The sequence below is a fragment of the Sparus aurata genome, chromosome 3 (assembly GCF_900880675.1).
Source record: "Sparus aurata chromosome 3, fSpaAur1.1, whole genome shotgun sequence".
NCBI classification, from domain to species: domain Eukaryota; kingdom Metazoa; phylum Chordata; class Actinopteri; order Spariformes; family Sparidae; genus Sparus; species Sparus aurata.
In genome coordinates, this window is record NC_044189.1 from 2,795,335 (window position 1) to 2,819,374 (window position 24,040).

The 24,040-nt window shown below is 40.5% G+C and overlaps 1 protein-coding gene and 3 gene segments (V, D, J or C); 2 read left to right on the forward strand and 2 right to left on the reverse strand.

Annotated features, from left to right (window-relative positions):
* Positions 1-211: 211 nt before the first annotated feature.
* Positions 212-1,851, forward strand: LOC115579228 (Ig kappa-b4 chain C region-like). The segment is given in 3 exon segments: positions 212-215; positions 391-444; positions 1,508-1,851. Coding segments are annotated over 3 exon segments (402 nt in total).
* Positions 1,852-11,832: 9,981 nt separating this feature from the next.
* On the reverse strand, positions 11,833-12,485 carry LOC115579520 (immunoglobulin kappa variable 3-15-like). The segment is given in 2 exon segments: positions 11,833-12,140; positions 12,356-12,485. Coding segments are annotated over 2 exon segments (360 nt in total).
* A 3,323-nt stretch (positions 12,486-15,808) lies between these two features.
* LOC115579229 (uncharacterized) lies at positions 15,809-18,162 on the reverse strand. Its single transcript, XM_030412778.1, has 4 exons — positions 18,111-18,162; positions 17,670-18,003; positions 16,674-16,743; positions 15,809-16,136 (listed from the first exon to the last, which is right to left on the reverse strand). The coding sequence occupies exons 1-4, from the start codon at positions 18,160-18,162 to the stop codon at positions 15,825-15,827; spliced, it is 768 nt and encodes a 255-aa protein (XP_030268638.1). The 3' UTR covers positions 15,809-15,824.
* A 707-nt stretch (positions 18,163-18,869) lies between these two features.
* On the forward strand, positions 18,870-20,104 carry LOC115579535 (Ig kappa-b4 chain C region-like; the record flags this gene model as incomplete). The annotated part of the segment is given in 2 exon segments: positions 18,870-18,909; positions 19,776-20,104. Coding segments are annotated over 2 exon segments (369 nt in total), but the record flags the coding sequence as incomplete, so codon positions are not given.
* Positions 20,105-24,040: the final 3,936 nt, after the last annotated feature.

The window sequence follows — 24,040 nt, forward strand, 5'->3', positions numbered from 1 at the left end:
TCTATGGAAATGCTCTGACTGACTCCAACAGGGACTTGGATTACTCTCATCATGCTGTTTATCAATCGGTCAATCACTTAAAGCATGTTTTAGGATAATTTCAGTGTCAATTTTTGAGGGGTCTTGGACTTCATGCTTGCTGAAAAATGTGTTTCACAATGTCATCTGTACTGTTAAATTACATGAATAAGTAATTTAAGTTTCAAAAAAAATGAGCATATATCAAATAAAAACATACATTCTGTAAATCTGTGGCTCTGTGTTATCGTCACTTTTCATATCAGCTGATAATATTCAACAATCAGAGACTAATTGTGTTGAGTGTGTTTGTGTCAAAGTCAGAGAGCCGTGTCTCTCTACAGTCAGAGGTTTTTGTACGGCGGCTCAATGAGTTTGTATCACTGTGGTACACGTTCGGTGGAGGAACCAGACTGGATGTTGGAAGTAAGTCAAATGTTTTAACATTTTTATTATTTCAGACACTATATGTCCTTTTTTTCTTTATATCTCAAGGAAAATAGTCAGTTTTTATAATTAATGTTTAATTTTTGCACAAATATTTGTCAGTAAGAGACAAAGTTTGCTTCAGAAACATGAATTCAAAAACTAACTACACTGAATATGAAATATTTAGATAGTAGATAAATCATCATTTTCAACTTCAATAGTAAAGTTTTATCTTGAGGGCTTGTAGGTTTAGTTCAGTGTGTCAAAGTCAGAGAGCCGTGTCTCTCTACAGTCAGAGGTTTTTGTACGGCGGCTCAATGAGTTTGTATCACTGTGGTGGACTTTTGGTGGAGGAACCAGACTGGATGTTGGAAGTAAGTTTCTGCACAAATCCTTTGTAAAATACTGTGAAGCAATTTTTTATGTCAGGTTTTGGATGTTTGAGACAGATAAATATGTCTTGTTTTAATTCCAACACTTTCAGTCTTCATGTTTTAATTCTCCTCCTTTATCATGGAGGCTAACTCAGAGCAGCTTTACTAAACATTTCTTTACACATTCCTGTCAAAGTGACATTTAAACAGCCTGAAGTGTAGAAAAGATAAAACTGTAAACCTGTTTTACAAATGTTTTGTAAGAGGAGATGTAATTCTTCACCTCAATGACAGCAGCGTTCAAAACGCTCCTCTTGTCCAACATTTGATTGCAGTCGGTTCATTTTCTGTATTTGTGTATGTGTCCACTAAATATTTTAAAGTCACATATAGTTCAGGTTTTGTCTGATTGTGATGAGAAAGTTTGATGTCTTTTATTTCCAGTGTAGTTTGATATATTTCAGCTCATTCTGTTTGATGATTCTCTCTGTGCTGATATGCATGAGAGGCTTCTTAAAGGGAAGTGAAACAATGTGTGAGTGAGTGACTGGTGGAGCAGAAAAACCATCTGACAGAAACTCCTTAAAGGACTAAATCAACTCTCACACAGTGAAGGTGTCCCAGTGTCTGCTGGTTGATTGACAGCAGTGTGGTCCCTGTCCTCTAAGCTGATTGGTGTCTCCTAGGTGATGTCCGTCCCACCCTGACGGTGCTGCCCCCCTCCAGTGAGGAGCTGCAGCAGGGGAAGGCCACGCTCATGTGTCTGGCCAACAAGGGCTTCCCCTCAGACTGGAGTCTGTCCTGGAAGGTGGACGGCAGCAGCAGCAGCAGCAGCAGCAGCAGCAGCAGCTGGGAGCAGAGCAGGAGCCCCGGGGTGCTGGAGAAGGACGGCCGCTACAGCTGGAGCAGCACCCTGAGGCTCCCTGCAGACCAGTGGAGGAAGGTGGGCTCTGTGACCTGTGAGGCCACCCAGGGCTCCCAGACTCCAGTCTCAGAGACACTGAGGAGAGACCAGTGTTCCCAGTCCTGACCTGACTCACTGGGACTCTGCTGCTGGTTTTACTCTCATACTGCTCTCAGCTCTCTCTCTGTTCTCTCGTTCTCTCAACATGTTTCAACATTAATGTGTTCTTGCTTCTGTTTCAACATTTTACAACAATAAAGATTTCATTACCTTTAGTATAAATGCGACATGTCTTTGACCTTCTTTTCAACATATATGATATATGAGGAACATTTGTCAGATTAATGCACACAGTCACATCAGAACCAAATCCATTTTTCACAGATTATTCTTCAATGGCGTTAAGACTGTTGATTTTATTTGACAGAGTTTTCTGTTTTATCTACTCTCGTTAATTTTGGTAATATTACAATTTGTTAGTAATTTTTTTTAAGTCGCTTATTATTACACTCATCTTGCCTTCAAGAAGATGAATTTGTTACTGAAACTAATTCTAATGTTCTGTATTAAAAAATCTAAATAGCGAACAATTCATTAATTCATCAATAAATGAATTAACAATTAATTCATCAACAGGAATAAAAACAGAGTATCATTCTGTCTCCAGATTGATCGCAGTTTGAAAGTATAATTTGTGTAGCTTGCAGTAATCTTTCTCTCTTTCTCTCAACATGTTTCAACATTAATGTGTTCTTGCTTTTGTTTCAACATTTTACAACAATAAAGATTTCATTACTTTCATTATAAATGTTACATGGTCCTTCTTTCAACATACATAATATATGAGGAACATTTGTCAGATTAAAGCACACAGTCACTCAAATCACAATTCAATTTTTTCCTGATTACTTTTTCATTGTTTTAAGACTGTGGATATTCTACCGTAGTCTTTCTTCTTTGATCTATATGAATTTATTTATAATTCTCATCCAAAATTTCATCTGTCTAATTTTAATTAATTCAAAGAGAAAAATAAGTTTTGTGTCTTTGAAGGGACATGCATCAGACTGACCTGAAACCATCACGAACATGACGGAGTATTCATGGATGTAAATGTCAATTATTTCACTCTTTAGAATAGAATAGAAGAGAATAGAATATCTTTATTGTCATTGTAACAGGTACAACGAAATTAATTGCAGTCCTTATTCAGCGCAACAGGAGGTAGTAAATGCATGAATAAATACAGAAATAAAAACTACTGTATGCATATTAATGCTAAAAACACATAGGAGACACACCCATGCATACATCCAAGTATACATTTAAAAATTGCACATAGCCCTTTTGACAAAGGTAAGTGGTGAGAATTATGCTTTAGTAGCATTATTCAATGCACTTATGGCTGATGGATGAAAATTGTTTTGTGGTCTGTTTGTTCTTGTTTTCATGGACCTGTATCTCCTGCCTGACAGCAGTAGTTTGAACAGTGTGTGACTGGGGTGTGATGAGTCCTGTAAGACAGTTTTGGCCTTTTTGAGGCAGCGGGATCTGTGAAGATCTTCCAAAGAGTAGAGAGGGCAACCAATGATTTTCTGTGCGGCCTTTGTGACCCCCTGGAGCTTTTTCCTCTGTGCCACAGTGCAGCTTGGAAACCACACACACAGACAATATGCCAGGATGCTCTCAACTGAAGGACACCAGCAGTTTTTGGGGGATGTTGTTCCTCCTGAGAACTCTCAGGAAGTAAAGTCTCTGCTGGGCCTTCTTCATTAGCTCAGTGGTGTGGGCGCTCCAGGTCAGGTCCTCCACGATGTTGACTCCCAGGAAGCAGAAGTCGGAGCCCCTCTCCACACAGGTCCTGCCTATGAGCAGCAGCTAGATGTCTGTTTTCTTCCTCCTGAAGTCCACGATGAGCTCCTTGGTCTTTGATGTGTTGAGGAGCAAGTTGTTAACTCTGCACCACTCCGCCAATCGCTCCACCTTGTTTCTGTAGTTGGACTCTTCCACCCTCGAGATGAGTCCCACTACTGTGGTGGCATCTGCATATTTGTCGAGGGTGTTTTTGTGGTGGATGGGGCTGCAGTCATGGGTGTAGAGGGTGTAGAGCAGGAGACTCAGCACGCAGCCCTGTGGTGAGCCAGTGCTGAGGCTGAGGGCCGTGGATGTACAGGGGCACACTCTTACCCTCTGAGTGTCAGAAAGTCCTTAATCCAAAGGCAGGTGGAGTGTGGTATTCCAATGTCAGGCAGTTTGGACACCAGTCTATGGGGGAGGATGGTGTTAAAAGCAGAGCTAAAGTTTATGAAGAGCAGCCTAACGTAACTCCCCTTCTGCTCTAGGTGGGACAATACAGCATGGAGGGTTGTGGCCATGGCGTCCTCAGTAGATCTGTTAGCCCTGTAGGCAAACTGCTGTGAATCAGAGGTGGGAGAGTGGAATGACATGATGTGACTACGGACCAGTTCCTCAAAGCACTTCATCACCACAGGGATGAGTGCTACTGGACGGTAGTTGTTGAGAGTGGTGATGTTTGTGTTTTTGGGCAGGGGGACTATGGTGGAGGACTTGAGGCAGGATGGGACAGTGAACTGGGAGACTGACTGGTTGAAGAGCTTAGTAAAGATCCCCACCAGCTGGTCCGCACAGTCCTTTAGCCCGTGTCTGCAGACGCCATCAGGTTCAGCCGCCTTCCTCGGGTTGACTGTCCACAGCGTACGCCTCACCTCATGCTCCTCTACAGTGAGGACGGTGTCGCTGTGGGCTGTTGGATGTGGCGTGGCTGCCTCTGGTGGGTTAACCTCGAAACGGGCAGAGAAGTGGTTCAGCTCCTCCATCAGTGAGGCATCCCCTTCAGCAGTCCCGAGGTTGATCCTGTAGTTGGTGATGTGCTGGATTCCCTGCCACACCTGCCTGCTGTTGTTGCTGCCCAGGTGGTCCTCATCCTCCTCTTGTAGTCCGACTTGGGCTTTCGGATGCCCCTCTTCAGATTGGTATGTGCTGTGCTATAGAGAGCCCCGCCACATGATCTGAAGGCGGTTTTCCACTCCTTTAGCAGCTGCTGGACCTCCCGAATCATCCAGGGCTTCTGGTTTGAGTAGACCCGGATGCGTTTTTCTACTATGACAATGTCTATGCAGTTTTTAATGTAACACAGAACACTGTCTGTAAACATATCCAGGTCTGGACGTTTCAATGTGACGTTGACACTGTTTGAGATGAGGATATCATTTTGTCTTTTGTCCTTTTCTTTGATCATAGCTGACATAGAAATGTTCTTCACTGAACATCATTTAATTTATTTAAAGGAGTCGTCACCCAGAAATCGCAATTTCTCTCGTTAAATCATGCATATTGCTGTTGGACCTCTGTTGAATCTTGCCTGAAAAGCTGGAGTTTGAAAGTGGCTTATTTTTTTCGCTTTGGCTGTTTTTCCAAACAGGAATAGCGCACAGTAGTGCGCGTTCTTAAAGCACGAGATTTTGACTCTGCTCCTGTGGTGACGTTACCACAGGAGGCTACTTGCATATTAAGCATCGGCTCACAGCCGTCCTCAGCCAGAGTGAGCACGCCGAATCTGCTTATTTCTCTGTCATTTTCACGCCATACATCGTGACCACCAGCATTAAAACTCAGGTCTTACATGTAAAACACGAGTGTGAAAAGTAAGAAGGAAAAAAAAAAGAATTTACCATTCAGAGACGTCCTGCTGTAAACGTGTCTCTTCCACCGTCTCTGCCTCTTCACTCTCCCGTTCGGTTTCCGACTCCGGCTCGTACATAAATGCCTGAATTCCGTAAGGTTCGTCATTTAGTGTGTGCGCCATGACAGGGGGCTGTTTATGTTTTGGAGTCTGTGTGTATGCAGGCTCGCCCCCCATACCGGCTCTGTCCTTCCTGCGGCCAATCAACGCGCGCCTCATTACATATTAATACAATGCACATCCGGACCAGTCAAAACCTCGCGCATAATCTCGTGTGAGAAAGTCGCGGTATGAAAAAGTGTCTAAACAAGCTCTATGTTTGATTTTTTTTTTTTTTTTTTTTTTTTTCTATTAAGTTTTAAGAATTGATCCAAAGCGATCCAAGAGGGACTGGATATGTAAAAAACCAGGTGATGACTCCTTTAAGATAATATCAGTTATGATTTGAGGATAACAGCTTTCTTTGGGCCAACCTTGAACAGGATTTTTTCTGATGCTGATCTGTGTCTTCATGTTGTCTTAAATTTAAAAATGTTCAAATCTGATGTGATACAGTATCAAGCTGAGGTCAAAGGTCAGAAGTGTTTTATTAACTGTCCTCGTTTGGCTCCTTCTGTATATATGGCAAATGAAATAAGAGCATGGGATTACAATTGGATATAAATGGAAGGTGAGACATCGATAGAAAATATGTGGTGTGTGTGTCCTCAGTGAAGTGTATCAGTCTCTGCAGTAGCTTCCAGCTGCAGCAGTCAGTTCAGTTTCTGTTCAGTCTGACTGAGGGAGGTTTTTGTACGACGGTTTTTCACTGTGTGAACACCATCTGACTGTTGGGATAGTGATAACTCTGACAGTAGTAAACTGCTGCATCTTCAGCCTGAACTCCACTGATGGTCAGAGTGAAGGCAGAGTTTGATCCACTGCCTGTAAAACGACCTGGAATCCCTGATGCTCGACTGCTAGCATAGTAAATGAGAAGTTTAGGAGTTTCTCCATCTCTCTGTTGGTACCAGGCTAAACGGTCATTACCATAAACACTCTGACTGGTCCTACAGTTGATGGTGACGGAGCCTCCCAGAGCAGAGCTCACTGCTCCAGGCTGGGTCACTGTGTACTGACCTCTGGACTCTGAGGACACAGAGACAAAAACATAAAGCAGCGTCATGGTTTTGTGGGCTTCATTTCAGAGGGACGGATGTTGATAGAGGAGAGGAGTTTGATTCTCTGGACTTTACCTGTGAAGCAGCAGCAGAGGAGAGTCCAGATGAGGACGCAGATCAAAGTCATGTTTTGATGAGGAGGATTTCTGTGTCTTCTGTTGTCATGAAGGACAGCTGTCAGTCATCCAGTGTTCAACTCTCAGGACTATAAACTCTCCCAGAGCACTGGAGCATGGTGCTGCTGATGCAAAGTGGCTCTCTATGGAAATGCTCTGACTGACTCCAACAGGGACTTGGATTACTCTCATCATGCTGGTTATCAATGGATCAATCACTTGATCAGATAGATAGATAGATAGAATTACTTTAATGATCCCAGACTGGGAAATTATTTTGTTACAGCAGTAGTGGGATCATCATTGGATGATGGGATCATGGATCATAGATCATTGATCATTGATCAGCAGCATGCCATTGTTGATTTCTTTGTGAATTTGGGTTTTTAACATAGATACGTCAGAGGAACAAAATGCAACCTTTAACTTTTTATCTTTAGTACTGAAACCTGTCCGTCGTCATGGTTCAGCAGTGATGCCTGTCTGTTGCCATGGTTACTGAGCTCAGAGAGGGAAGTGAAACATTTAAGATCAGTTTCATCCAATCTGAGGAAGACCAACAGAACTAGAAGCTCCTCTGCTGCAGCCAACAGGATGGAGTTTAGTTGAGCTCATATAAACTTTATTAATCTCTCTCTCTGCAGTGGGTCGAGTTGTTTTACTGGTTACTTTTACTGCTTTTACTCTTTCTATCTGCAACTCTGTGTCTTTCTGTCTCACTCTCTGTTTCTGTTATTACACTAACTTAACATCATTCAACTTCACATATTAAAATTCTCATTGTTGCTGTTATCAGATGTTTTAAATTCTGTAAGACAATAGATATTTTTTTTCTTTGAATAAAATATATTTTTTAATAGATGTGTTTATACCAACACAATATTCTTTATTCTATATTTTCACATGTTCAGGATTATAACTCATATCATGGTAATATTTTCTTGTCCCTGGTGATATGTACATTAAAACTCTCTGGCATTACTTCATGCATAGACACAGTTATCCTCCAGCTTGTTCAGTGTCATCTGACAGTGTCTGATTTCAGCAGTAATATCATAAAGCAAACATAAACAAGTTGAGAATTTAATTAAATCATTTTAAAATGTAGTTGTTGACAGGAATCTAAAATCTTCAATAGAGTTTTAAGTATTTGAAAAAAAATGTTTTGTATCATCAGCATACCATGATATACTGTTCTTAAAGACTTTAACATTGTATTTTAACATACATTACATTATTACATCTAAAAGGGCATTATCTCATTTATGCTGAAAATAACGTATCTGGTTTGCTGTCTTGGTTCCGGAAGACACAGACATCAACACTGAGATGACCACATTTAGGGCTGCACTGGCACAACAGCTAATGTGCACAGCCATTATGATATTTCTAATAAACCCCAAGACCAGGAGAGAGAGTTACTGATACTGTAGCGGAACCAAAAGGTCACCATCCAGCACCCAGTGAAGGAAAAGAAGGAAAGAAGAGGAAGAAAAATGTGAAGAAGATAGAAATACAGTAACGTCAATGTGATGAAGCGAAAGGAAATTAATAGTTTAATGATGGTAGTTCCCATTGTTGGAGCAGTGTTAGCTTGCTAGCTTACTTCGGACGATAGCAGCATTGTTTAATAATCAGTAAATAGCTGAGTCGACGTGTGTTAAAGTACTCCACCTTAAATTCATCAGGGACATTTGGAAAGTTAACGTTAGGCCTGTTCAGGTGTTATTTTACAGGTGTCTTTCCTGCTTGTATGTTAGTTAAAATGCTATTAGTTTTCCATCCCCTTTGTAACAGGGTGGTTGTAAACCTTCGGTTTATTGTGTCATAGTTTATGTTTGTTAAAGTTTACATCAGTGTTAAAGTGCAGTTAAAGTGTATTACTGTTAATACTCCAGACCTTAGCTTTCACATATCATTCATAAACAGTTACACATTTCCGAAAAACAAAGATGGGAGAGTGTCAACATGACTTTTGTAACAGAGTCTTAGTCAATGGGGAAAAAAATCAAAAGAAGCTGGCTGATGTACTCAAACAGAAATATAGCTTGCACTGCTTCTGCTGCTAAATGTTTTCTCCAAAAGAATACAGACTTAATAAGGAAGGACTAAAGGACTGGAACAATGCAAGCCACTAAGTGAAGGTTCATGAGGATAGCCAGGAGCACAATACCCACATGGCAACATGGGAGGAGTTGGAGGTCATTCTGCAAAGCAGCTGACAATAGATAAGAGAGAGACGGCACTCTGAGGCTGAGAGATAATATGTTTGCACAATGCCTTATTTATATTGTATTTTTATCACTTGTTTCTTTCTTCAGTTTTTATTAGGTGTGATATTTTTGACTTAACAGAAATAAAATCTTGAATACATACATGCAGTTTCTGTGTGAGTGTATGAAAATTGATTGTGAAATTGACTGCGATGCGAGAGGGCGTCGGCTAAAATCTTGCCTCGGGCACCAAATTACTCAGGGCCGGCACTGAGCTGCAGAATCAGTCAAGACTGTAAAACTGAAATGAAAACAAAATCTTAAATAAAGGCTTCACATGTACAAGCTGAAGACCTCTCACTTTGTGGTGTTTCATTCAATGACTGTATTAATTATGTGTCATGTTTCAAATACTGGTGTTGTCCATTCTGTCTGTCCTCAGAATCACACCTGTCAATACTATCTCAAAAGGACACAGAGATTTGTTTCAACAACACAAGAAAACACTGGATCTGCAGGATAAACTCTGCAGGGCAGCTATAAACCAGTGTGGACACAGAGGTGAGATAAAGCTTTGCTCTCACTGCCAGGAGCTTTGTTCCCTTTTTGCAAAATAAATTAATTGTTTTTTAACTATTCTATGTGAAGAATTCGCGACTTTAAAACGTTAACCATGATATTAATTTGCTATGGCAACAAATTATGAGTTACTCTTCAAAACTTTGTTGAGGTGAAGGCATGCAGTCTCCCGCAGGATGCCTTATCATTCAAATTCAACATATTTATCACATTTGAAAACCAGTTCAAACTTAATCTTCCACGAGCACATGAACAGAAACTGTTTCAATTATTAGTTTTTTCAAAGAATACTTTGAATTCACTTATATTTACACTTGATTCAGACTGGCCAGCAGGGGGAGCTGCAGCCCACACAGTCAGCTACAGAAGTCAGTTCAGTTTCTGTTCAGTCTGACTGAGGGAGGTTTTTGTACAACGGTTTTTCACCGTGTGAACGAATAATGACTGTTGATGTACAGTCTACCAAGACAGTAGTAAACTGCTGCATCTTCAGCCTGAACTCCACTGATGGTCAGAGTGAAGGCAGAGTTTGATCCACTTCCTGTAAAACGACCTGGAATCCCTGATGCTCTTCTATTAGCCCAGTAAATTAGAAGTTTAGGAGATCCTCCTTGTTTATGTTGGTACCATTCTACAGAGTCAGAATTATAAACATCCTGACTGGTCCTACAGTTGATGGTGACGGAGCCTCCCAGAGCAGAGCTCACTGCTCCAGGCTGAGTCACTGTGATCTGACCTCTGGACTCTGAGGACACAGAGACAAAAACATAAAGCAGCGTCATGGTTTTGTGGGCTTCATTTCAGAGGGACGGATGTTGATAGAGGAGAGGAGTTTGATTCTCTGGACTTTACCTGTGAAGCAGCAGCAGAGGAGAGTCCAGATGAGGACGCAGATCAAAGTCATGTTTTTGATGAGGAGGATTTCTGTGTCTTCTGTTGTCATGAAGGACAGCTGTCAGTCATCCAGTGTTCAACTCTCAGGACTATAAACTCTCCCAGAGCACTGGAGCATGGTGCTGCTGATGCAAAGTGGCTCTCTATGGAAATGCTCTGACTGACTCCAACAGGGACTTGGATTACTCTCATCATGCTGGTTATCAATGGATCAATCACTTGATTAGATCATTATTCAGCAGCATACCATTGTTGATTTCTCTGTTAATTTGGGTTTTTAACATAAATACGTCAGAGGAACAAAATGCAACCTTTATCTTTTTATCTTTAGTACTGAAACCTGTCTGTCGTCATGGTTCAGCAGTGATGCCTGTCTGTTGCCATGGTTACTGAGCTCAGAGAGGGAAGTGAAACATTCAAGATTAGTTTCATCCAATCTGAGGAAGACCAACAGAACTAGAAGCTCCTCTGCTGCAGCCAACAGGATGAAGTTTAGTTGAAGTCATATGAACTTTATTAATCTCTCTCTCTGCAGTGGGTTGAGTTGTTTTATTGGTTACATTTACTGGTTTCTCTCTCCTTCTGCAACTTTGTGTCTTTCTGTCTCACTCACTATTTCTGTCATCACAACAAATTAACATTATTCTTATAGTAATATGCTCTGCAGATTTTAACAACTGGTGACGTTAAGTTATTAATTGTGATATTGAGCTTCATAAAAAAAAAGTATCAGACTGAAATGAATGTATAACAATCAAATATAGTATGAAATTATTGGGAAAATAAAAAAGCACATCAGAGTATGCAGGATGACGTTATGCTATCTTAAACAATGTTATCTATTTACAAAAAAACAAACATATTCAAATTCCCCTATTTTTTTTTTCAAATCTCAAGCACAGAGATAAAAGACAAAGATGACAGATGGACCACTAATAAGTTATCATACAAATAAAAACTCCCCCCCCAAAAAAGAAAAATTCAATTTAAAGCTGCATGCAACAATAATGAAAAAAATATTGGGATCCAACCTAACTCTGTAATTAAATATTAAATGCTTGATATACTGTAGATTTAATGATGCAGTACCGTAATGTGTATTTTTACATATATATATATTTTTTGATATATATTGGGAATAATCTCACAAAACACTGAAGAAACAATCATAAAGAAGAAAAGGACTGATGTATAATCTAAATTAGCTTACCTGATGAATCAGTTGAGATCAAAGTCAGAGGAGGTTAAACATTTAAATGTTTCCTTAAAAAATCTAATATTTCTTTTTTTAATAGTTATGATTATCAGTGTAATATGTTAGACTAAGATGATGTCATGATGTGTATTGTAGTCATATACTGTCTTTCAGTTTTCTGCAGCTTGCATCTGTGAATTCAGACCAGTTCCTCTTTAGCTGAAGGAGGTTTTTGTATGACGCTGTATCACTGTGTGAACGGGCGGCTGTTATGCTGCTGACAGTAGTAAACTCCTGCATCTTCAGCCTGAACTCCACTGATGGTCAGAGTGAAGTCGGTCTGATGTGCCGTTGCATGAAAACGATCTGAAACTCCTGAGTGACGATATGTAGTATCATAAATCAGGAGTTTAGGAGCTTCTCCATGTTTCTGAAGGTACCAGTTAATGTCATCACCTATAAGTGTGCTGGATTTGCATCTGATAGAAACAGTCTGTCCTGGAGCAACAGACTGAGCTCCAGGAGACTGAGTCAGGATGATTTCTCCTGATGAATCTGAAAACATGAAAAAGAGGAGAAGAGTTATTGAGACAAATCCAGTTTGGAGAAAGACGATCAACATCCAAACAGAAGAGGATCATTTCTTTAACATGGAGAACAGATGGAAGAAGGTCCATGCTGCTTGTTTCAGTGATTCTCCATCATAGCAGAACATCACTGTGGTGAACCTGGTGGCATCCTGAAGCAAAGTTTTCAGCAGAGAGTCTCACCCTGAACAAGGAGCCCCAGGGTGGCCAGCAGTAGAAGCAGTGACATCATCATTGTGCTGCCGGCGTGTCAGTGGCTGTGAAAGGCCTGGACAGCCACTGATCAACACTGGCCTCTTAACGGCTGGGAGCAGAGAGGCAGGACACATATGCAAACACACAGAGTCAGTCAACTGTAGCTGTCCTCAACATATTTACATATTTACATGGAGAGGATGTTCAAGTCTGGTCGTGAACTTATTTGTTTGTTGACAGTCATTATTGATATCAATATTGCTGTTGTTTTGACATATTTACATGTTTAATGTGTGCATATTTCACCAAGTACAGCAGGGATGATGGATGAGGGGATGCTGAGCCTGAGGATCTCAAATCTCTTGTTCATTAAACTCCTACCAGAAGTATTGGACATGTGGGCAGATCCAAAAAACATAGAAGTTTTTATCAGTTACAGTTGGACAGATTTCTTTGTCTCAAGTCGATGTAATAACATTTTGGCAACTGGGCAACTGACTCAGCTGATGATTATCATTTCTTCTTTAAAAGTTCTGCATTGGTTTAATTCCTCACACAGTGTTTCCCCTAGAATTTTTTCAGGTCTGGTGGTACCCACCGAAAAAACTCTTAACATCTGATTTGCAAAATACAGCAATAACAAACATTTACATTAAATATCATTGTAGGCCTATATTGCTGAATGATATCACCTAAATAAAATCCATAGGCTTATTCTAACCTTTAATCAAAGTTGCATGGGCCTGAAAAGCTGCAGCGTGGTGGTCTGAACCCATATGGGCAGCAAGCACATCTTTTCAATGAAAACCCTCTGGGATGGTCCTCTTTTAACAGGCTGCTTATGCTGACGGCATAAGCGACAAAACATCCCTACACATAATTGACATTCTATCAGTTATAAATATTGTTTTTAACCAACACATATCCTACGTTTTTTATTCATTTTATTATAACAGTTACATACATTTGACAATGCCTGAGAAAACTAGCCTATTATCTGTTATTTTCATCATTATTGCTTACCAAAAAAAAAAAAAAAAAGGGAGAGAGAAGCTCCTCAATCAGAACAAAAATATAAGCTAAACGACAAATTGTAAACTTACTATGGGGAGTGTGGTACAACCAAGGGCTGTAGTTATGGTTATTAAGCCATTTGGGATCCCAGTCAGATGTTCTGTGTTCAGCTGTTTTTTTTTTTTGTTTTTTTTTTTGCTGGGTCAACGTTACCAGTCGGTTCGGGCCTGCAGTCACCCGCCAGACATGGGTCGGCAGTCGGACCGGTGTCAGGGGCAGTAACGGTCCTCGAGCAGCCCCCCTCTCCACTGCAATCTGCCCCCCTTTCTTCCGTCTCACCTGCACCTGTCATTTTTTCTGGAGTTGCCTCTGTTACTCTCCCTTCATCTATTTTCCTTGGCTCCGGAGTCCGGCAGAAGAATTTCTTTCTATTTAGTTGTCTGTCACCCGCGATACTTTTTCTTTTCTTCGGTGGCGCCATAGTTGGTTAGCTAACAAACCTTTAACATCCCAGAATATGTGCCCGCACTCTCAGCAGCGGCACTCACATCGTTACTAGGCAACGAAGCAGGTTGACTTGCGTTGCGCTGCACAGAGGCGCTCCTAATGTAAATGATTATGGATTTATTAATGAACTGATAGGTGGCTTATTTTTGGCATATTGATTTTTTTTGGCCTGGCGGCAGGTCTGTACAATAGTAGGGGAAACACTGCTCACAGCTTAATGTTCTCATTAGTCTTTTCTTCTGGGTCCTGTGATTATAGTCACACGTCTCACACATGTTGGGATAGGTTGCATATTCATCAGTTCTCCGTAGCAAATTAAAACATTGTCTTCATAGTACTACGGTCTTCCTGTGCCAGAAGAAAGTGTTTCCTGTAAAGTCTAGAATAGCAGCTGGTGTTGATTATCCACAACGAGCATACTTGCAACAAGGAACTATTTGTGATCATAGTCTGTCAACGTGGCCGAGGAATTCTTTACCTCAATGCAAGGGACAAGGATGATTGATGTAATTCTAAAATAGCGGCTAGGACTTGATTTACTACACGGGTAACAGGCTTTGAAGGATGGGCCTGTTTATCTAAATTCCTCTGTACAAGAAGGGTATGTTCTAAAACCTTGCAGACTGTTTTCAATCAACTCCCCTTTGCTTGCACATCATGATGCATGTAAGAATTTGCACTTCCATCCTAGATACAGCTATAAATAGGTCTAAAGTTTGGTGAGTGATCCAGAATTAGGATGTGTTGATTTGAATGTATCATATTGTTCAATTTCTTACTATTTAAGTCACTGCTGACTGTTTGCTTTTGCTGTCTACATCTTTCATATCTCAACTTGGACATTGTTGTCCTCAAGCTATTGCTGACTATGATATTCAGTTCACAGCTGACCATTATACATTAATACTTAAAGTCTTTAAATATAAAGCGGGGCATTTCTCTCCTCTAGTCTCTGATGGTGGGGTTGTTCATGTCATTGCTGACCATTCACCATTGCTGGCTAAAGCCTATTCAGGTGAAGAAAAACATTAATGGTACACTGTTGTTTATATGTATATATATATTTTCTGTTTCATTCTCTTGTTTTATGTCCTACTCTAAAAAGATTTCAGACACCGTTGTTTAATTGAGGCCTTTCACATTTCGCTTGATTGTTATGTATTCTGTTTATTTGATTTCAGGCTGTGTTGCTGAGTTTGGTCTCATAACAGATTATTGCATTTAAATAAACATTGGTTGTTTCATTCCTGCTTGGTCAGTGAGCTTCCTTGGTGGAAATATTTGGCTGTTGTCTTTGGATGGCTTACCCCATTCATTTTGAGGGGAATTCTCCTGTTTTTGCTCAAGACGGACGTTCCACAATTAAAAAATCTCCCTATAGAGAAGCTGCACCAAATACTTTATTCAAGAGTAATCATTACATGTAATTTGTTCATCTGTGAACAAGATTCTTGAAGATTCTTTTTGAATTTGCAAATATTTTCTTTACTTAATACACCTGTCTTCATGTGATGTGACTTTCCATATGCACATGTTGAACTGGGTCCATGATTGACAATGAAGGTTTGTAAAGCAGATCTGTGTGTTGATGTGTTTTTTTAATTGAATGTGGTTAATATAAATGTGTTCCAATATGTAGCTGAGGTCAAAGGTCATGACCAAGACATCTCTCGTTAACTATCCAAAGTTGGATACTATTGTGGATTAGACAGAAAATATTTTGATTTCTATTCATATTTTTTTTTAATCATGTTCATTAGTGGTAAGAGTAAAGATAGTTTAATGTGTGTGTGTGTGTGTGTGTGTGTGTGTGTGTGTGTGTGTGTGTGTGTGTGTCCTCAGTGAAGTGTATCAGTCTCTGCAGTAGCTTCCAGCTGCAGCAGTCAGTTCAGTTTCTGTTCAGTCTGACTGAGGGAGGTTTTTGTACGACGGTTTTTCACTGTGTGCACACCCACTGACTGTTGGGGTAATGCCAACTCTGACAGTAGTAAACTGCTGCATCTTCAGCCTGAACTCCACTGATGGTCAGAGTGAAGGCAGAGTTTGATCCACTGCCTGTAAAACGACCTGGAATCCCTGATGCTCGAGTGCTAGCCCTGTAAATGAGGAGTTTAGGAGTTTCTCCATCTCTCTGTTGGTACCAGGCTAAAAAGTCATTATTATAAACATTCTGACTGCTCCTACAGTTGATGGTGACGGAGCCTCCCAGAGCAGAGCTCACTGCTCCAGGCTGAGTCACTGTGATCTGACCTCTGGACTCTGAGGACACAGAGACAAAAACATAAAGCAGCGTCATGGTTTTGTGGGCTTCATTTCAGAGGGACGGATGTTGATAGAGGAGAGGAGTTTGATTCTCTGGACTTTACCTGTGAAGCAGCAGCAGAGGAGAGTCCAGATGAGGACGCAGATCAAAGTCATGTTTTTGATGAGGAGGATTTCTGTGTCTTCTGTTGTCATGAAGGACAGCTGTCAGTCATCCAGTGTTCAACTCTCAGGACTATAAACTCTCCCAGAGCACTGGAGCATGGTGCTGCTGATGCAAAGTGGCTCTCTATGGAAATGCTTCAGTTATGTTAACCTGGACCCTCCCCATGAGTTTTGTCTGATACATCCAAGAATAAACTTACAGATGGGAGGTATTCAGAGAAACTAATAATATTATAAGATATAAAATATCTTATTTCCTGTGATCTGAGTTTGGACTGAGCTGAAGTTTGAACTATAACCATCCACATTATATCATGTTGTGTCTTTTGCCAAACCATTGCTCAAATATCAGTTTCACAGTCTCCATCCTGATCCCTTTATCTTCACACCAATCCACCTTTTCTTCTGGGTTCAGAGTTTCCAAGGTGCTTCTCCAAATTGAATCATTGTCTACATTGTACCAGTGTCTAGCTGTGGCAGCAGAACTATTTTCCTGTCAATTCTAAAATAGCAGCCAGTCTTGATTTTCCTCATCTAGCGTCCTTGCAACAACAAACTATTTGAGGGAAATGTGTTATTCTCTCCCTCAACTCAAGAGATGAGGAACACTGCTGTAATTCTATAATAGCAACTGGGTCTTGATTTACCTCAACTAGACGGGTAACAGGTTTTCAGAGAAAGTCCTCTGTACAATAATGGTATTTGGTCATATGTAACATGAAATCTATTGTTTTCAATGTACTCCTCTTTGTTTGGTAGGTTCTCGTACATCATGATGCATGTCAAAATCTTCTCTTCTATTATCAGTTATATTACATTAAGTAGGTCTTTATATGGACGACTAATCCAGGCCTACAATACGTTGATTATAATTTATCATATTTTTCAATTTATTGCTATTCCAGACATTGCTGGCCATTTGCCATTGCTGTCTGAGTCTTTTAAATGTTAAGCAGGGCATTGTTGTCCTTAAGCTATTGCTGGCTAAGATTCAGGTCACAGCTGACTGTTATATTTTGATAGTTAGACCTTAAATATCAAACAGGGGATTTCTTTCCTCTAACCATTGATGGTGAAGTAATTCAGGTCAATTCCGACCATTTACTATTACTGACTAAAACCTAGTTAGTTAGGAATGTTGAAGTTTTTTTTGACGTGCTTTCTGCTATGTTTCATCTCATAGCAGATTATGGCATTTCTGTGAGTGTGTGTGTGTGTGTGTGTGTGTGTGTGTGTGTGTGTGTGTGTGTCCTCAGTGAAGTGTATCAGTCTCTGCAGTAGCTTCCAGCTGCAGCAGTCAGTTCAGTTTCTGTTCAGTCTGACTGAGGGAGGTTTTTGTACGACGGTTTTTCACTGTGTGAACACATCTTGACTGTTGATTTCATGATAACTCTGACAGTAGTAAACTGCTGCATCTTCAGCCTGAACTCCACTGATGGTCAGAGTGAAGGCAGAGTTTGATCCACTGCCTGTAAAACGATCTGGAATCCCTGATTCTTGAGTGCTAGCAGCGTAAATGAGAAGTTTAGGAGTTTCTCCATCTCTCTGTTGGTACCAGGCTAAGGCATGGTTGCTGTTCCAAGTATAAACATAAACATCTCGACTGGTCCTACAGTTGATGGTGACGGAGCCTCCCAGAGCAGATCTCACTGCTCCAGGCTGAGTCACTGTGATCTGACCTCTGGACTCTGAGGACACAGAGACAAAAACATAAAGCAGCGTCATGGTTTTGTGGGCTTCATTTCAGAGGGACGGATGTTGATAGAGGAGAGGAGTTTGATTCTCTGGACTTTACCTGTGAAGCAGCAGCAGAGGAGAGTCCAGATGAGGACGCAGATCAAAGTCATGTTTTTGATGAGGAGGATTTCTGTGTCTTCTGTTGTCATGATGGACAGCTGTCAGTCATCCAGTGTTCAACTCTCAGGACTATAAACTCTCCCAGAGCACTGGAGCATGGTGCTGCTGATGCAAAGTGGCTCTCTATGGAAATGCTCTGACTGACTCCAACAGGGACTTGGATTACTCTCATCATGCTGCTTATCAATCGTTCAATCACTGTATCAGATTATTGATTAGGAATGTGTCAGAGCTCATCTGTATGTGTCTTTGGTTTGAGGTTGATGGTCAATTTTTCTTCAGAGCATTTTGTGAAATCCTCGTAATTAACTCAACTCAACATCATTGTTAAGAGAATTATTGGAAATTGTTTGTTTTTTCAAACAATAATCTACAATGAACACTTGTTTATGATAATTAGTTACATTTAGCAAGAGTTATTAAAAAGCTTTTATTTTGATATGTTTTAATTCAATTACTTTGAAAGAAGACTTAATTTTGCTTGTAGAAGTTTGACATTCCACAGTAAAAACATTAAATACATATTCATACATTTAGAGTCTGTGTTTAACACTTAAACCATTATAATCAGCCACTATGACATAAACTGGGTAAACTGGGAACGTGTTTGTTGAGTTTGTTTGTGTCAAAGTCAGAGAGCCGTGTCTCTCTACAGTCAGAGGTTTTTGTACGGCGGCTCAATGAGTTTGTATCACTGTGGTACACGTTCGGTGGAGGAACCAGACTGAATGTTAACTGTAAGTACATTTCACTCCTTTAATAACACAAATGTTGTATATTTTCTATGTGAACTTCATGGCTGTAGACCCTATAGCAATACTTTACCTGATATTTGAAATGTGATATATTTAGAATAATTCTTGAAAGCTTCACAGTGTCATTAACTAGACTGAAATCCACTCCTCTCAAACTTTATCTTTAATTTTCAAGATTCTGATCAATCTTTGATAGAAAACGACTCAACATTACTCTGAGAAAATATCTTTAAAAGGTTCAGTTTAAACCCTCTGACTCAATAATTGTGTCAATAACATTTGGTTCAGTGTTTAATGTGCATGTGTATTACACCATGTTTCTCCCAGACAAACTATTTTAAACTCAGTCCATAATTTTCTTCATGAGTTTTAAAAAGTAGTTGAGTAGTTAACAGAATTAATCTGAATGCTTCAGTAATGAAGCCTGACTGTTCAGTGATGATTTCTGCTGACATGAAGAGAACAAACACATTTGATCATTTATGAGGTTTTGGCTCGAGACAAGAAATATTTAAGAGAGTTAAAACACTAAAAGTCTCACAATCTTCATCATGTGTTTCACCATGAACCTCTGAATGTTAGTTTATTAATTATAAAGTATGCACTAGATTTACAGTGTGCCAGTTTGAACTTTTTATCTTTAGTACTGAAACCTGTCTGTTGTCATGGTTCAGCAGTGATGCCTGTCTGTTGCCATGGTTACTGAGCTCAGAGAGGGAAGTGAAACATTCAAGATCAGTTTCATCCAATCTGAGGAAGACCAACAGAACTAGAAGCTCCTCTGCTGCAGCCAACAGGATGGAGTTTAGTTGAGCTCATATAAACTTTATGAATCTCTCTCTCTGCAGTGGGTCGAGTCGTCCCCACCCTGACGGTGCTGCCCCCCTCCAGTGAGGAGCTGCAGCAGGGGAAGGCCACGCTCATGTGTCTGGCCAACAAGGGCTTCCCCTCAGACTGGAGTCTGTCCTGGAAGGTGGACGGCAGCAGCAGCAGCAGCAGCAGCAGCAGCAGCTGGGAGCAGAGCAGGAGCCCCGGGGTGCTGGAGAAGGACGGCCGCTACAGCTGGAGCAGCACCCTGAGGCTCCCTGCAGACCAGTGGAGGAAGGTGGGCTCTGTGACCTGTGAGGCCACCCAGGGCTCCCAGACTCCAGTCTCAGAGACACTGAGGAGAGACCAGTGTTCCCAGTCCTGACCTGACTCACTGGGACTCTGCTGCTGGTTTTACTCTCATACTGCTCTCAGCTCTCTCTCTGTTCTCTCTTTCTCTCAACATGTTTCAACATTAATGTGTTCTTGCTTCTGTTTCAACATTTCACAACAATAAACATTTCATTACCTTTATCATAAATGTGACATGTCTTTGACCTTATTTTTCAACACACATGATATATGAGGAACATTTGTCAGATTAATGCACACAGTCACATCGGAACCAAATCCATTTTCCGTGATTACTTTTGAATGGTTTTAAAAATGTATTTTATAGGACAGCTTTTTCTGTTTCATGTATTCTTATTAAATTTGGTTATGATAAAAAAGGTGAAGTTAATAACAAAGTCACCGGTTATTTCTACCATCATCAATTCAAGAAGAATACTTTGTTCCTGAAACATAGTTATTTCCTTAATGAAGAAATTGATATAAAAGAACAATAATTCAGCATTAGAAATAAAAATCTGGGTATCATCTGCGTAATGTGATAACTCCTTCTCATTCTCCAGATTGATGACAGTTTGAAATTGTAATTTGTGCAGCTTGCAGTACATGTTTCAACATTAATGTGTTCTTGCTTCTGTTTCAAAATTTTACAACATAAAGATTTCCTCACGTCTATTATAAACATCACATGTGTTTCTTGACATATATAGGTGCATTCATAACAGTAGACTTACTTCTGCAAAAGAGTCATAACAGCGTCAAAGTCATATTTTCAAAATTCTCTTTAAATGGTTTTAAGACTGTAGATATTCTTCTATATCCTCTTACATTTTATCTATTCAATCAAGATGGGTGATATGTACATACTTAGACCATTTTTAAATGATGAATTATGAAGCTGGTTGCCCTTGAAAATTATCAATTTGTTCCTTTAAACTATTCTTAACATCTTAATTTTAAAGGATAAATCGTGAAAAGGAGTTTTGGGTAGAAATATAAATATCATCTGCATAAAGTGATAACTCCTTCTCTTTCTCCAGATTCATCACAGTTTGAAAGATGTAATTTGTGTTTCTTGCAGCTGATATTCTCTGTTAAAACAATGAAGACCAATTGATCAACTCAGTGATGTTCACATATATTATAACTAGAATGACTCCTGTCATGTGTTGATGTCTTCATTTAAAACAGTAGATCATTTATATCCTCACAGCTCTTCTGAGCAGCATTTTGTAATGTTAGATAATCATGAAAAATGATGAGAATATGTGATGCAGGTGAAATCTGATAGTTGTGTCAGTGCAGCCTGACAGTGTTTAGCTGTGGTATCCTGAAGCAGGTAGATACATAAGAGAAGGTGTTGATGGATAAAACACTCTCTCTCTCTTCAGCTTCACTTTTTACTGATTTGTTTAATAAAGTAAATGTCAGAGAAAGTTATCACAGCTGCTTTGTGCCTTTGTCATTTGACAGTAGAAGACACTACCATCATTCAACTGTTATGCTGCAGAAGTGTATTTCGAACTTTACGTGATCTGATGTTTTCAACATGTTACTTCAGATTAGGTTCATGGTGTTTTAAAATATTTACAAGAATATATTTTAATGAATGTAGTTAAAATACATGTGTTGCAGTATGTAGCTGAGGTCAAAGGTCACGACCACTTTGACACTTGTTTCAAATCACGTTCATTAGAGGTAAGAGTAAAGATAGTGGAGTGTGTGTGTGTGTGTGTGTGCGTGTGTGTGTCCTCAGTAAAGTGTATCAGTCTCTGCAGTAGCTTCCAGCTGCAGCCGTCAGTTCAGTCTGACTGAGGGAGGTTTTTGTATGACGGTTTTTCACTGTGTGAACACATTCTGACTGTTGATGACATGAGCACTCTGACAGTAGTAAACTGCTGCATCTTCAGCCTGAACTCCACTGATGGTCAGAGTGAAGGCAGAGTTTGATCCACTGCCTGTAAAACGACCTGGAATCCCTGATTGTCGAGTGCTAGCCCCGTAAATGAGAAGTTTAGGAGTTTCTCCATCTCTCTGTTGGTACCAGGCTAAAAGATGGTTGCTGCTATAAACATAAACATCCTGACTGGTCCTACAGTTGATGGTGACGGAGCCTCCCAGAGCAGAGCTCACTGCTCCAGGCTGAGTCACTGTGATCTGACCTCTGGACTCTGAGGACACAGAGACAAAATCATAAAGCAGCGTCATGGTTTTGTGGGCTTCATTTCAGAGGGACGGATGTTGATAGAAGAGAGGAGTTTGATTCTCTGGACTTTACCTGTGAAGCAGCAGCAGAGGAGAGTCCAGATGAGGACGCAGATCAAAGTCATGTTTTTGATGAGGAGGATTTCTGTGTCTTCTGTTGTCATGAAGGACAGCTGTCAGTCATCCAGTGTTCAACTCTCAGGACTATAAACTCTCCCAGAGCACTGGAGCATGGTGCTGCTGATGCAAAGTGGCTCTCTATGGAAATGCTTCTGTTATGTCAACCTGGACCCTCCCCATGAGTTTTGTCTGATACATCCTTGAATGAACTTACAGATGGGTGGTATCCAGAGAAAAAATTCAAATCAAAGAGGTCAGGAACATCTCTCCGGGGAAACTCTCAGCTGATTCTTCATCCGGTTACACCCCACCTTTCCGAAACCCCGCTGTTCAGAACATAGATTTCAATTAATCGTAATGGCGGGTTTCCCTCTTTTTTCAAAGACCCCGCTATTCCGAAAAGGCTATTGGCGAAACCCCTCCATTCCGAAAGCCAACCACTCCGAACCATCCCTTACCTTAACCCACTTCAGAAATGTGCGAGTGCGGCTGGAAGTGGGGCTTTCAGCACCACGGCTAGCGGTCTTTAATTTCGGAATTGCTGAGTTTTGGTGAGAGGGTTGGAACAGCGGTGTGTTGGAGTGGGGGGTGTCGCAATGGAGGTGTGTCGGAATTGAAGGCTGTCTCCCTTCCTCTACCCTGTTGGAGTTGTAGACTTCCACCCGATGGAAATGACGAGTCTGACTGAAGGAGAGGTTGTAGGTGGGCATCGCCCGGGAAAGTGGGCGCCTCAGCGGTGAGGTCAGGGTGACAGAACTTGATGCAATCCTGCAGGAGGGGAAAAGTTATCAAGGTTCTCAGATCTTTATCTAATGGAACTCCTACCAGAACTTTTGGACATGTGGGCAGATCCAGAAAACAAAGCAGTCTTTATCAGTTACAGCTGGACAGATGTCTTTGTTTCAAGTCCATGTACTAACATTTCAGTGACAACTGAGCAACTCCCTCTACAGAAGAGGTTCATGTGATATGGTTGTAGGCGTTTCAACAGCTTATCGCCTCCCCAGTAAATGTTCACATCAGTCTTCTCTTCTGGGTTCAGAGTTTGTAGACACATTTCTCTTGCACATCTCAACTGGCTGCATATTTATCAGTTTTCCAAGGTGCTTTTCAAACTGAAACAAACCCAAGAGATTAGGGATGTCGCTGTAATTCTATAACAGCAGCTGGGTCTTGGTTTACCTCAACTACACAGGTAACAAGCTTTTAGAGATGGGCTGGTATTTCTACATTCTTCTGTCCAATGAGGGTATTTGCTTGTAACTAGCATGAATCCTCTTGTTTCAAACTACTCCTCTTTGCTTGGTAAGTTATTTTACATCATGATGAGTGCAGAAGAATCTGCACTTCTGTATCAGTTATACTAAATGAAACAGGTCTATGAAATTGAGATGAGTAATCCAAAACTACAAAGTGTAGATCAGCATTCATCATTTGGTTGAATTTGTTGCTCTTCAGGTCACAGCTGAACATTAGCTGCTGCTGGCTAAACCGATATATAAGAAACAGGTCACTGCTGTCCAAACTTTATTCAGGATACTGCTGACCATTAGCCATGTGTGGAAAAAGCCTTCACATCAGAAGAAGGGCAGAAAATCATTGATGGTAGGCTGTTAGTATTCTTTGTACG

Coding starts and splice junctions, on each gene's coding strand:
- LOC115579229 (XM_030412778.1), bottom strand. CDS start 18,162: ATGACTTTGATCTGCGTCCTCATCTGGACTCTCCTCTGCTGCTGCTTC. Junction 18,004..18,110: donor CCTCTGCTGCTGCTTCACAG/GTAAAGTCCAGA, acceptor CTGTGTCCTCAG/AGTCCAGAGGTCAGATCACA. Junction 16,137..16,673: donor AAGGGATCAGGATGGAGACT/GTGAAACTGATA, acceptor GAGTCCAGAGGT/CAGATCACAGTGACTCAGCC.